Source organism: Phocoena phocoena, chromosome 4 (assembly GCF_963924675.1).
Source record: "Phocoena phocoena chromosome 4, mPhoPho1.1, whole genome shotgun sequence".
Classification (NCBI taxonomy): domain Eukaryota; kingdom Metazoa; phylum Chordata; class Mammalia; order Artiodactyla; family Phocoenidae; genus Phocoena; species Phocoena phocoena.
This window is the reverse complement of record NC_089222.1, coordinates 30,736,788-30,749,056: the sequence shown is the minus strand read 5'-3', so window position 1 is coordinate 30,749,056 and position 12,269 is coordinate 30,736,788. Positions and strand designations below refer to the sequence as shown.

The 12,269-nt window shown below is 39.8% G+C and overlaps 1 protein-coding gene across 2 annotated transcripts in view; it reads right to left on the bottom strand.

Annotated features, from left to right (window-relative positions):
- The window catches only part of HPS3 (HPS3 biogenesis of lysosomal organelles complex 2 subunit 1), a 44,462-nt gene that overhangs the window by 11,665 nt on the left and 20,528 nt on the right, over positions 1–12,269 (bottom strand). For both annotated transcript variants that reach the window (XM_065876369.1, XM_065876370.1), the window contains 6 exons: positions 9,639–9,720; positions 6,915–7,069; positions 5,372–5,480; positions 2,612–2,793; positions 1,390–1,570; positions 219–452 (listed from right to left, as the gene is read on the bottom strand). In XM_065876369.1, the coding sequence (XP_065732441.1) occupies positions 219–452; positions 1,390–1,570; positions 2,612–2,793; positions 5,372–5,480; positions 6,915–7,069; positions 9,639–9,720 (943 nt within the window). The remainder of the gene's footprint in view (positions 1–218; positions 453–1,389; positions 1,571–2,611; positions 2,794–5,371; positions 5,481–6,914; positions 7,070–9,638; positions 9,721–12,269) is intronic.

Sequence of the window (12,269 nt, the reverse complement as noted above, 5' to 3'; positions counted from 1 at the left end):
ACCCATTGCTGCCATTTATCTTTCATTTTTTCTTTTTCATTTGCCAAATCCAAAGCCCAAGCACTCCCACTTTGGGCCACTTCCTTTTTAAGACTAAGTCTATCTTCCTTTACAACTAAGAAAAAAATGAGCTACACAGAAGCCAGAAGAAAACTATACACCTCAGGACCACTGAGTCCTATTTTAGCTTGCTGTTAATACCAGGCAGGGCACCGTACCTCTGAATGGCTTTTCATTTCATTTCTGTGCATGTCAAGATCTCTCATTTTCAAAGCCATTGCTGCCTTGGTCAATGTCACTAAGACTGATGAAAATCCAGAAGTATCCAGCTTCCTTAAATAGCTTATGGCAGTTAAAGGATCAATATTCTTCATAGAAGGACTACAGAGAATATGGGGCAGTTGCTTCGGCTCAGCGACATAAAACATCTGAACCACTTTTGCTGCCAATTCCTTTGGTGAGCGTAAACAAGAAATAAAAGGTCAGTCAGCCGATAGAAAGCAACAAAATCAGCAAAAAAAAAAAAAAAAAATAAAGGATAAAAAGCCAAGATACAAACATTCCAATTAAGATAAAATTACAGTACTATGCTTCGATTTAAAAAGAGAGTTGATGGTGATAGCGTGGGAGAGCTGAGATGACCTAAAGTGATCTCTTTGCTGAGTTATAATGAAGAAAAAGCAGGGAAAGTGTATACTAAGTTGTGGCCAGCATTTCTAATTTTAACAAGAGTTCAGAAGAAGAAAACAAATATTGGATTAAATTATACTCAGAAGTCCATTATAGAAAATTACTGCTTAATACAAAATTTACTTATATTTAATGTGCAAAATATACTTAATATTTATAAGAGAAAATTTCATTTCTCTTAAAACCTTAAAACACTTGGTATCACAATACCCAACTTTGCATACTGGCATTCAACTCTTTAAAAATACATGAGGAGCTAAAAATGATCCTTAATAATGTCTGAAGGTTGCTGGGCCAGGATTTCACAAGGGAAACTTTGGACACCTGGAGAGTGGGGCAACTAGGGTTGTGAAAAGGGCTGCAGATGAGAAGAAGGCAGGCAAAGCCCAGGTTCTATGTCATTCTTCTAAAGACATGCCACTGTCACACTGGGCAGGTCACTCAACCACGGTGGACCACACCCCCCTGTCTATGTAATGAGAAAGTATGAGAAGATGATTATAAGTTCTCTTCCAAGCTGTAATTCTGAGTATTATTAATGAAGAAAAGGGCACACTAATTACCTTTTTTAGAAAAAAAAGACTATAATACCAATGAAAAATACTTGGAACTTGATTTCTCAACAGAATTACATAAAATAAATTGCTAAAATGAAAAATTAAAAATATTAGCTATAACTAAAGAGAAAACTGTATTCACTTCACTTAATTCTTCATCCAGGTTTTCATAAAGTGAATGATTAATGTAAAAGATTAATCCCCTCTCGTATTTCTGCGCTCCATCCTCTAATGCCCAGTCCACTCGGGCCAAAACTTCAGCCATAGACAAACCAGACATCTTATAGTATGGCAAGGTGAGGTGGGAATACTGGGTGTCAAGCCTAAAGGGAAGGAAGTAAAAAAAAAAAAAAAAAAAAAAAAACCTTCAGATTTGTCATGTTTAAGTTTGGATGTCTAACACATTTAATAATAAAACAGACATGATTTCCAGAAGACATAAATCTCAAAATACTTTTCTACGGCCATTAGGAGTTGGAACATACTCCTGAGTTTTGTTCTGCAAAGTCATTCTAATTAATGTAGCTTCTTTTTGCTTGCTCATAAGAAAAACAAAAACAGTTCATTAAGTGAATTTTAATATTCATAATGTGGCTCTAAAATAATGGTATTTATAAGTAGGAAAAGTCTTTTATCAATTTATAATGACTCCCATGGGTCAAGTAAGCCTTGGAAACAATTATATATGAAAAAAAATTATAAAGATCATTCTCATCTGGACAATGGCTACAGGATTTGTTCATTTTGTGAAAATTATTGTGACTTGTACACTTATTACTTGTGTACTCTTCTATGTGTATAACTCCATTAAAAAGATTTTTTTAAGTTTCCTCAAAAAGCTGAAATATTGAGTAATGGTTACCATTAAATCTATTAACATAAAAAAAAAAAGATCATTCTCAAAAAGAGAAATCACTATTGATCCTAATGTCCTTTTCTGACATCATAAAAGCACTGACTACTAAGGTTAAAATCACGGAGTGTCCTACTAGTATCTCTCCCTTACAGCTCATAGTAATATGGTTGTCTCAGGGATGTTCACTGGTCGTGCCCCACCCCTGCCCAAAGGTCTGAAAAGAAACTTCAAATTCCTAAATTAACTGCTGGAGACTCATGAACTGCTCATCCAATAAACTGTAAGTCCTTGAAGGCAGGCAACAGGTCGTGCTCATTTCTCTAAGCTTAGCCCAGTACCTGACCCACAGGATGTGCTAAACAAATGCTGTGGCATAAATGAATAACTAAACCACCTCCCCTCATGCGTCCTCCCATTTGTCAGGTAACTGCCAGAGCTGGAAAAGTTAGTAAGCACACCTGAAGCTCAGGATGGCTTCTCTGACAAGTTTCCAAGTAGCATCACCAACCTGCTGTAGCAGTCTCCAAGGTGCCCACAGCTTTCTTTAAATGCTTCTAAAAGCTCGGCTTTTTCTCCAGGTTCCAGCTGACTGGCATCCATCAGGGCAGCTCTCACTAACAGGTGAGCCTCGCTGAGAAGGTGGATGCAGCTCTGCGTTTTTGCAGTCTTGTAGGTGTTACTGTAGTCTACCTAACACAAAAAAGGCAAGCAGCTAATGTTGCTTTAGACATCTCCCCAAAGTTTCCCAGTTCTTAATATCTACCCAGTTGGTTACTAAAGTCAATATCTGAACACATTAAATCCTAAAAAATAAAAAGTGGTTATTTGTCATTCTGATAAGGCCTAGCTAAAGTGGTTTTCTTTTCCCCCACGATCTATGAGCCAGTTTAACACACACGATTGTAACTATTCTCTTGTTAAACAGTGCTAATCATTAGAGAAGGTACAATTAATACTGTAACACTAATAATACTGTTAACTTAGCAATAATGTGATCACAATTTGATAAGGCTAATGAACATATCTGATAACTTTATTTTTAAGTTCTATGATTTAAATCTTTCTCAAATTCAGATTGAATGTGCTTCCTTTATCTTAGTTTCAATCTGTGAATTTAGGTTCTGCTACATCTATTTCTGTAACTTACAGTGGGCTTATAAAAATTATCACTAGCTAGGACTTCCCTGGTGGTGCAGTGGTTAAGAATCTGCCTGCCAAGGCAGAGGATGTGGGTTCGATCCCTGGTCTGGGAAGATCCCAAGTACCTTGGAGCAACTAAGCCCGTGGGCCACAGCTACTGAGCCTGTACTCTACAGCCTGCGAGCCACAACTACTGAGCCCATGTGCCGCAACTACTGAAGCCTGCGCGCTCTAGGGCCCGTGTGCTGCAACTACTGAGCCCGCGTACCGCAATTACAGAAGCCCAAGCGCCTAGAGCTCGTGCTCCGCGACAGGAGAAGCCACTGCAATGAGAAGTCTGTGCACCACAACGAAGAATAGCCCCTGCTCACCACAACTAGAGAAAGCCCGCGCACAGCAATGAAAACCCAATGCGGCTAAAAATAAATAAAATTAAAAAAAAGATTATCACTAGCTAATCTGAGTCAATCAGTATTTTTAGATTCCAGTCGGCAAATCACCTAGATGACGTCTAAGACTTTCAATTAAGCAAGACTGAAAACAAAACAAAGCTGATAAAATTATCAGCATTAAAATGCCAGGGCAAAATCAGGCAAAACCTTCACCCGATGACCAAAATTAACATTACTAGTGAAGGGGAAATGAATATTCTGCACCTCCCAGTGTGATACTCTGAGAAAGATACGTCACCTACACAATGTTCTGGCCAAGGAGAAGAACATACAACCTGAATCTAATCATGAGAAATGATATGAAATGAGAAATGAAATGAAATGAAAAAATAAATTTTTATAAAGTGGCAGGGGGAGAAATATTTTTCAAAACTGTTATAAAACAAAGAGTGGAATCTAAAAATACAACATGCTAGTGAATAAAACAAAAAAGACACAGACTCACAGATACAGAAAACAAACTAGTGGTTACCAGTGAAGATAAGAGAGGGAGATTAAGAGGTACAAACTACTACGTATAAAATAAATAAGCTACAAGGATATATTGCACAACACAGGGAATATAGCCAATATTTTATAATAACTACAAATGGATTATAACCTTTCAAAACTGTGAATCACTATGTTTATACCTGTAACTTATAATATTGTCCGTCAACTATACTTCAACAAAAGAAAACAAAAAAAAATTTTTTTAAATAAAACAAGGAAAGGCTGTGAACATATTCTGGATTAAAGGAGCTAAAGAGACATGGCAGTTAAATACATTACTTGATGGATCCTGGACCTGGGGCAGGAGGTGCTGGGGGCTTCTACTAGGCCATTATTGAGTCAATTGACAAAACTGGAATATGAACCATAGAGTAAAGTATTGTGTCATTGTTAAATTTTCTGAAGCATGTGTGTGTCCTGTGGTTATATAAGCAAATATCTCAATTCTTAGGAAACATGCACTGAAATATTTAGGAGCCTTAGGCTATGACATATGCAATATACCTTCCAATGGATCAGGAGAAAATATACATGCGTGCTTGCGCATTTGTACAAGAGTGCAAAAAAGAAGAAAAGAGAGGGAGAAACAAAGGGAGTATAATGTTGGCTATGGGCAAATCTGTGTGGGGAATACAGAGGTTTTACTTGTACTATTCTTATTCTTGCAACTTTTCTGTAGGTTTGAAATTATTTCAAAATAAAGAGTTTATAAAAATTGTCAGGGATGAGTAGGCAGTTGTCACTCTTAGAAGAGGAAGAAGGATGCCTATGGGACAATGCTACAAGTGCTGCAGTGCCCTGGGACTATCTGCTAATATTTCAAAGAAGTGTGAGACAGGGACATATGATCTAAGATTTCTTTCGGCTCCATTTCATGGTTCTCTTTGCTAGGGTTCAAAATAAAGGTCAAAGGCTACTTATGTTTAGAATGGCTAATCAATTCTCGTAGGAGAGTGGGTATGAACAAGGGAATCTTATTTTAGTGAAGGGAATTTCTCCTGGCTCCTCAAATATCAGGAGCTGTGAAAACAAGACGGTGAAGATAATACACTGCACTGTCAGACAGAGCCTGGAAGCTGGCTGGCTGTGGCATTCTGCATGTACGATAATTAGAATCAATTCCTAGTCATCAATTAGACTCTAAAAATTTCTACCAGTAAGAATTACAAGTCTGAAAGGAATACCATTTCTTTGTACAGTTGCACTGGTGAGATCGTATTCACAATATACAAATTCCACCCAGCCTCAGCTACAGGAGGTGTTTTGAGATTAACACTGGTACCTTTTCTAGAACTAAAAGCAAAACAAAGGACAAGAATTATAAGACATATTATTAATAAACGGGAATTTTAAATGGTAAATATTAGATACCTAAAATATTGTAATTATGATATCATTTTCATTTAGTATTTTCTTTGTTGATTACCTACACAGTCGATTTTTAGAGAACATTAGTGCACAATGCTACATAGGCCAAACAGCATTTAACATACTGCACTCTCACGGACTGATAAACCAAGCACTTGCAGTTCATTCCACAAGTATTGTTAAATAGGCAATAAGTTCACGGAACAGGCAAGAGTCCTCAAAAGGAAGAAAGCCTTGGATATGGCCTTCATGAGGCCAGGGCTGCTGGGAAAATGCAAAAGACAGAACTGAACATCTGCTGGAGGCACTACCTTATCTCTTGCTTTCACTATATGATGCATTTTCTGTGGTATGCAATCTTTTAAAAATGCAGACCCTAGACCAAATGAATTTTCAAATAAATTAGAATTTTTAAAAAATCATTTAAAAATATATAATACTTTTAAGATGTCAAATGTGTGAGATTACAAGCTATTTTTCCTCTCGCCAGAAAGCTTTTAGGATCAGTCAGTCTCAGACCACTTTGTGCACACTCTAAGCGAGCAGTTACCCAAGGGAACCTGGTTATTCCTGCTGGTGGAACAAAGCACAGGCACAAATAATTCAGAGAAGCTTAAACTTATGTTAAAAATGGAAAACAATGTTAGACTTGAAATACAATCTGTGTTCCTCCCCTGCAAACAGATTTCTTTCCTACTTAATTTTCCACAGGGGACTGTTCAAATTAGATTGCATTCCCTACCACTAAGTTCACAGTATAGAAAACATCGAATAGAAGCATTAACTACTCTGGAATTAAGCATTCTATTCCAAACAATGTGAAAGCAAAAAGCCGAAGTGTCAACCTGAGATTAGAATAATGCACTTTTACTCTAAGGTAGATTAACACATAATCTATACATCATGAATGTGCTTTTAAGGTAAGAAATGCATTGTTAATTTCTTTTTCATTGAAATACCAGAAAATAATCTTTGGATAAAAATGTAGCCACTTAAAGACCAAAGAAGAAAAATAATAAAGAGCCTTGTCACTTGGATCAGCATAAGAGGCTCTGTCTTACTTGTTAATTATACAAAAAAGGCATGCCCTTTAACTTCTTATCTAAAACACCACAGATATTTACTGAACTAATTTTATACTTTATCTTCTTCTAAAAGTTCAAGGTCAATTATAAAGGATATTATAGAGAGCATCAGAAACTTCTTTTCTTACTCTGGAAAAAGAACACCTAGAAAAGCTATCTGATCATTCAAAGCTTTCATTTAAAAAAATATCAACAAAGATGTATGCAAAATATAGCAGTAACAATTCATTCCAGAAACTTTCGCAGGAATGTCTGGGGGTGAGGGGATGCTTACAGAAGCCTCTTGGGTGACTCTCTTCTCTCTGGAATTGTTTCAGGGTCTGCCTTGGTCAGAAGTATAATGTGGTTTTTAAAGTGACAGATGGCTTTCAAGCCTATGAAAAGCTGTATTCTTAAAGCACAGACATCCATACTGACAGGTGGGCAAGCCTAATAAGGAAAAAAAATCGGAAATTTAGCTAAGGAATAAAGTGCATGAATTTTAATCTTCAAATATCAATGTATTTGATACAATGTCTCCTTCCCCCTCACTCTCCCCCCAAATAATTCAAATTGCTATTCTTATCAGAGTAAGAGGTTCTCCTATCTAAACTATTTAACCAACTATCTCATCCATGTGTCTGCCAAAGAGCTACTTAGTATCTGTTGACTTTGATTTAAGGAATGCAGAGAGTGGGTACACCTGAGGCCCCTCAAAGCTGCGGGAACTCTCTGCCTTACAGAGACCCTCCAGGAGCCCAGCCCTGGGCTGATTACCTGCCACCCAGGAAATTCCCCACTAATAGTGGGCTGGCTCAGGGTACGTTCAAGTGGCCTCTTTAGACAAAACGAGACACTATAAAAGGACATTGTACTTCAGGTAGAGTACATAAAATGGTTTCTTAGTGGTTGCGTGTGGACGAAAGAAACACTCTCATGTTCCGATGGCTTCTGTTAGCTCTGTAGATGTGAACACTGCCTGGAACAGCCAACAGGCTGGGGTGTGTCAGGCAAACTGGAGGAAATCCTGGACCAGGAGCCAGCCTCCTGTCCTTATAAGGGACCATTCACTCAAGTAGAATGGATACGGAAGATAACGGAAGAGCTCTTTCTGCGACTCACAAAATGATGCTGCCAGGCCTCCCCCTCTCCTCCATTAATGCTGTTTGGATTCTGAGGTCATCTTCATTGTCCCTTTGGTACAAAGCACATGGGGGAAAACCTCCATCTATTTTTACATTCCTAAGAATAGTTAAGTTGGCCTTGGCGATGCTGAGCCAGAATCTCAGAGGAAAGGGAAATGAAGATCGCGTGTACTTCGGTCCCGACTCTGAGGTTGTGAAACCTTTCTCAGACACTGCAGCTCCCAAAGCCTGAGTCAGCAAGGGAGCAAAATGATGGTGTACTCATTCAGGGGCATCTAGGATTTCAGAATGGTGGAATCGCAGGGAAGGGGGAGCCGGGAGGTGTGATCACCGTCCTTCCCTCTGCCACCTTCAGGAGGACTGGCCTCAGGGGCAGCGTTCCCCACCAGCTGCCCATCTCTCCTCTTTTCTACCTTCCTTTCTTCTGTGTTCCTTCCCTCTGGTTTTATGAGACTCTGAGAAGGCCTAGAACTGAGATTTATTTCCAAATGCAGATTGATCCTACCTCAATCTGTTATGTACCCCTCACTCCACCATCACTACCTACACAAGCCTATGTCTCTCCAAGGCTTAAAACAAAAAACAAGGGGCTTCCCTGGTGGCGCAGTGGTTGAGAGTCCACCTGCCGATGCAGGGGACACGGGTTCGTGCCCCGGTCTGGGAAGATCCCACATGCCGCGGAGCGGCTGGGCCCGTGAGCCATGGCCGCTGAGCCTGCGCATCTGGAGCCTGTGCTCCGCAACGGGAGAGGCCACAACAGTGAGTGGCCCGCATACGGCAAAAAAACAAACAAACAAACAAAATCTCCTGAAAAGGCTATGTGTATATCTTAAACACAGACAGAAAGGCATGGGAAAGCTATGATTCTTATTTCCCAAGAGGCTGAGCGTAGGTGGTAAGCCTGGTCAGCAGCAGAAAGTGACAGGCAGCCCATAGCAAAAAAGAACTCAGGCACAATTTCCAGAAAACGCCAGTGCGTTTCACAATTTGGGTGACAGTGATAATGGAAGAGTGCCTCGGACACATTAAGTACTACACACCATCATCACTGAACATTCATTTTTCCAGAAAAAGGCGTTCCAGGTGCCAGATGGACATTAACATGTGAAATCGAGGCCATCATAACTTGGGGGTTCCCTACAGCACGGATACGCACAACAAACACCCATTCAAACAGCTTATGCTCCGGAGGTAAAACTGCACATGAGAAATACGATGCAAATGATCAGCGTATTTCTGAGAACAGAAATTCAAGGTCAGAAAACAGAATTTCATCATAAAACTGCCTCCGTTCATCTGGCGGTCAAGAGCTTTTCAGAGACTAAGCGTATTACTACTCACTAAAAACGAGGTTATTGATCTAGAATATCCATTTACACTAGATCAAAACTACAGAACTACAGGAAAGTGGCTGAAGGCTTTGTAAAACGATTAAAGAATTAAAGGCATATCTGATAACAGTAGAAATAAATCATCTGAATGCGCTGTATTCACTTTTGTGCTCTTGAATATACTGATTTCTGTACTGTTTTGTTAACAGCTCTATACAATTGCCACCAATACTTCTATTAAATGAATAAAATTGTAGTATGCCATAGCTGTGAAGTGCTCTCTCTGAAGTTACACTATATATATATTCTTTACCAAATTTTTTAAACTATGTATTACATCTAAATTCTGAGTAAAATGCTTTCAACGTAATCTTAAAAATTACCATCTAAACCACGAATCACAAAATGCTTATCATTTTACATTCCAACATTCTAATTGAGAAAAACAAGACTTTTATGTTTGCCAAGCTTAGACACGAAGAGCAAATTTGCAAGCACTCATACTGTGATCTTTAGGTTGCACCGTCATAAGCCAGCTCTAACCTTCAGGGTGGTGTCCACATACGGGTCCTCCTCCCGAGCGGCCGCCGCACTGCACCGCACTGTGTAACACTGCAGGTTGTTACTGAGGAAGAGGAGAGATGCCACTGAACAAACTGGAGGCCAGGAACCAATGTGCCCACTGTTGGGAGGATTTCACAGGAGCACAGAGCAATGGCAGGGGTGGGGGAAGACCCAAGTATCTGTCAAATGCTGACAAGTTAGGCTACTTCTTAACAAGGAGAGTACCTCAGAAACCCTATGGAGTGTTTTTTAAAATACATGACTGGTCCCCACCTCACTCCTACCCAAATCATAATCTCTAGGGGCTGAATCTAGACACGTATATTTCTACAAAGCTCCTCATGTGACGTACACTCCTAGTTAAGAACCATGGATCTGGGTCAATACCCTCATCTTATAGACAAAATGATGCCCCTGGGATCTGCCCAAAGTACAGAGAGGTGACTATTAAAGCCAAGGTTAGAACCCAGGTTTACTGATTATTACCTCGGGATGAAATGGAGCCTGGATTATGCTGGGCAACACACTTAGATTATGCAAACCCAATCCAATGGTAGAGAAAATCAGAGACTGTCTGAAGGAACCTTCAGAATTACCTAGTCCAGCAGCTTGTTTTTAAAGATTAGGGCCTGCAAGGTACATGACTGGTCCAAGTCCTCTCTGGAGAATGGAGTTAAATTAGACCCCAGGTCTCCTCACTCTTCACAATCCTCTAGCTCTTTCCACAACCCCAGGCTATGTCTGCACAGCAAAGCAACCTGGAGACCCCACAGTAAGTGCTTGGAGACTTACAAGTCAACCCTCCAACACTGACATTGAAAACCATCAATGGTTAACTTAGAAATTGCTACGAAACCCATCTTGTCGTGGGTTCCCAGGAATGATTTTTAAAAACAAATCAGAGGGCTTCCCTGGTGGCACAGTGGTTAAGAATCCGTCTGCCAATGCAGGGGACACGGGTTCGAGCCTTGGTCTGGGAAGATCTCACATGCAACTAAGCCCGTGCACCACAACTACTGAGCCTACGAGCCACAACTACTGAAGCCCGTGCGCCTAGAGCCTGTGCTCCGCAACAAGAGAAGCCACGGCAATCAGAAGCCTGTGCACTGCAACGAAGAGTAGCCCCTGCTCGCCACAACTAGAGAAAGCCCGTGCGCAGCAACAAAGACCCAGCGTAGCCTAAATAAATAAATAAATAAAATTTTAAGAAAAAATCAGAAAGTGAGAGAAGTAAAAATGAACTCTATTGAAATAAAGAAATGAAGGACTAAAGCAAATCTAACAATAACCTTAAAATAGAAGAAATACTTCTTTAACAAGAGAATCATTCTGACATTTTCACAGCTGCGAGACTTGGCACGATGTAGAGGCATCAGTCAGGACTCTCCATCTGTCTGCTGGGGCTTCCACTTTGGTCTCAGCCCACTGTCAACTGTGTCCATGTCCAGAGAGCTCTAGGATGTGACCTCTGGAGTCATGACAATAGCTGGGACGGTAGCACCACCGCTTAGAAATCTGGGGTAGAGGGTGCCCTCACGAAGGAAACTAAACAGAAGGGACTTTGAGATACGGGGAACCAAAAGAAGTACCTGCAGTGGGGCCAGGATGACAGGTCAGAGTAGCTATGACCACAAAGATGACCTTTAGGTTCTAGAGAGAAAAAGGCTGCGTCCTCCGACTCACCTCCAGCAACATTAATCCAGCTATTAGCTATCGCTGGAATACTAAGCGGCAGTATGAGAGAAGAACAAAGTGAACGGAAGTGTGCTGGCCTGGAAAGACGTCCAGGAGACGCTGCTAAGCAGAGGAGCAAGTTGCTCAGAAGTGGACATCATACGATCCACTTCGGTAAAAAGCAAACCATAGTTGTTTATGTATTCTTATAAAAAAAAAAGTTGGATGAATATAGACCAAGTGTTGACAAGGTTGACTCTGAGAAGGCAGATGATGGGAGGCCTTCCGATTCATGTATGTCTACAAGGATGACATTTTATTACATGATTTTATATTGTTCTTAGAGTCTTTTAAAAAAGATTTTATTGCTTTTTTTTGAGGGTATATAAACACATCACTATTCAAGAAACTTTTCAAGACAAACGTATGGATCAAGATATTTCTAAAATATATATCTATTGGGTAAAATAAAAAATATGTAAAAATTAGTTCAACAATATAGGATTTTAAATATAGGGGTGGGGAATCTTTTATTAAGAATCTGAATCTACATATAACAACCGCTATTCTAATGTCTAATGCTTCCATAGTCAGGTTAATGATGTCAAAGTATCTTTGGGTGCTAATATTAAGAAAAGCTTCAATAATTTCCCACCTGGAAGCAGGCAAAACCCACAGATTTTAAGTCTCTTCAGGCCATCACTATACTATGTTTTCGGGACTCTACATTCCAAACTAGTTCATGACATACTTTGGGTGGAGGGGCATTTAGAGGGTCCACTCACTAAATTCTCAGTGTCCTGTACATTTATACAATCAGATGGATAAAAGATAGTCTGTTGTATAAATATTTTGGGGCAGAAATAAATATTTTCTTCCTTCCTTCTCCCTCTAATTTTTCCTTGGTTTCTGAGAAGCTATAGTTTTCTGGATTCT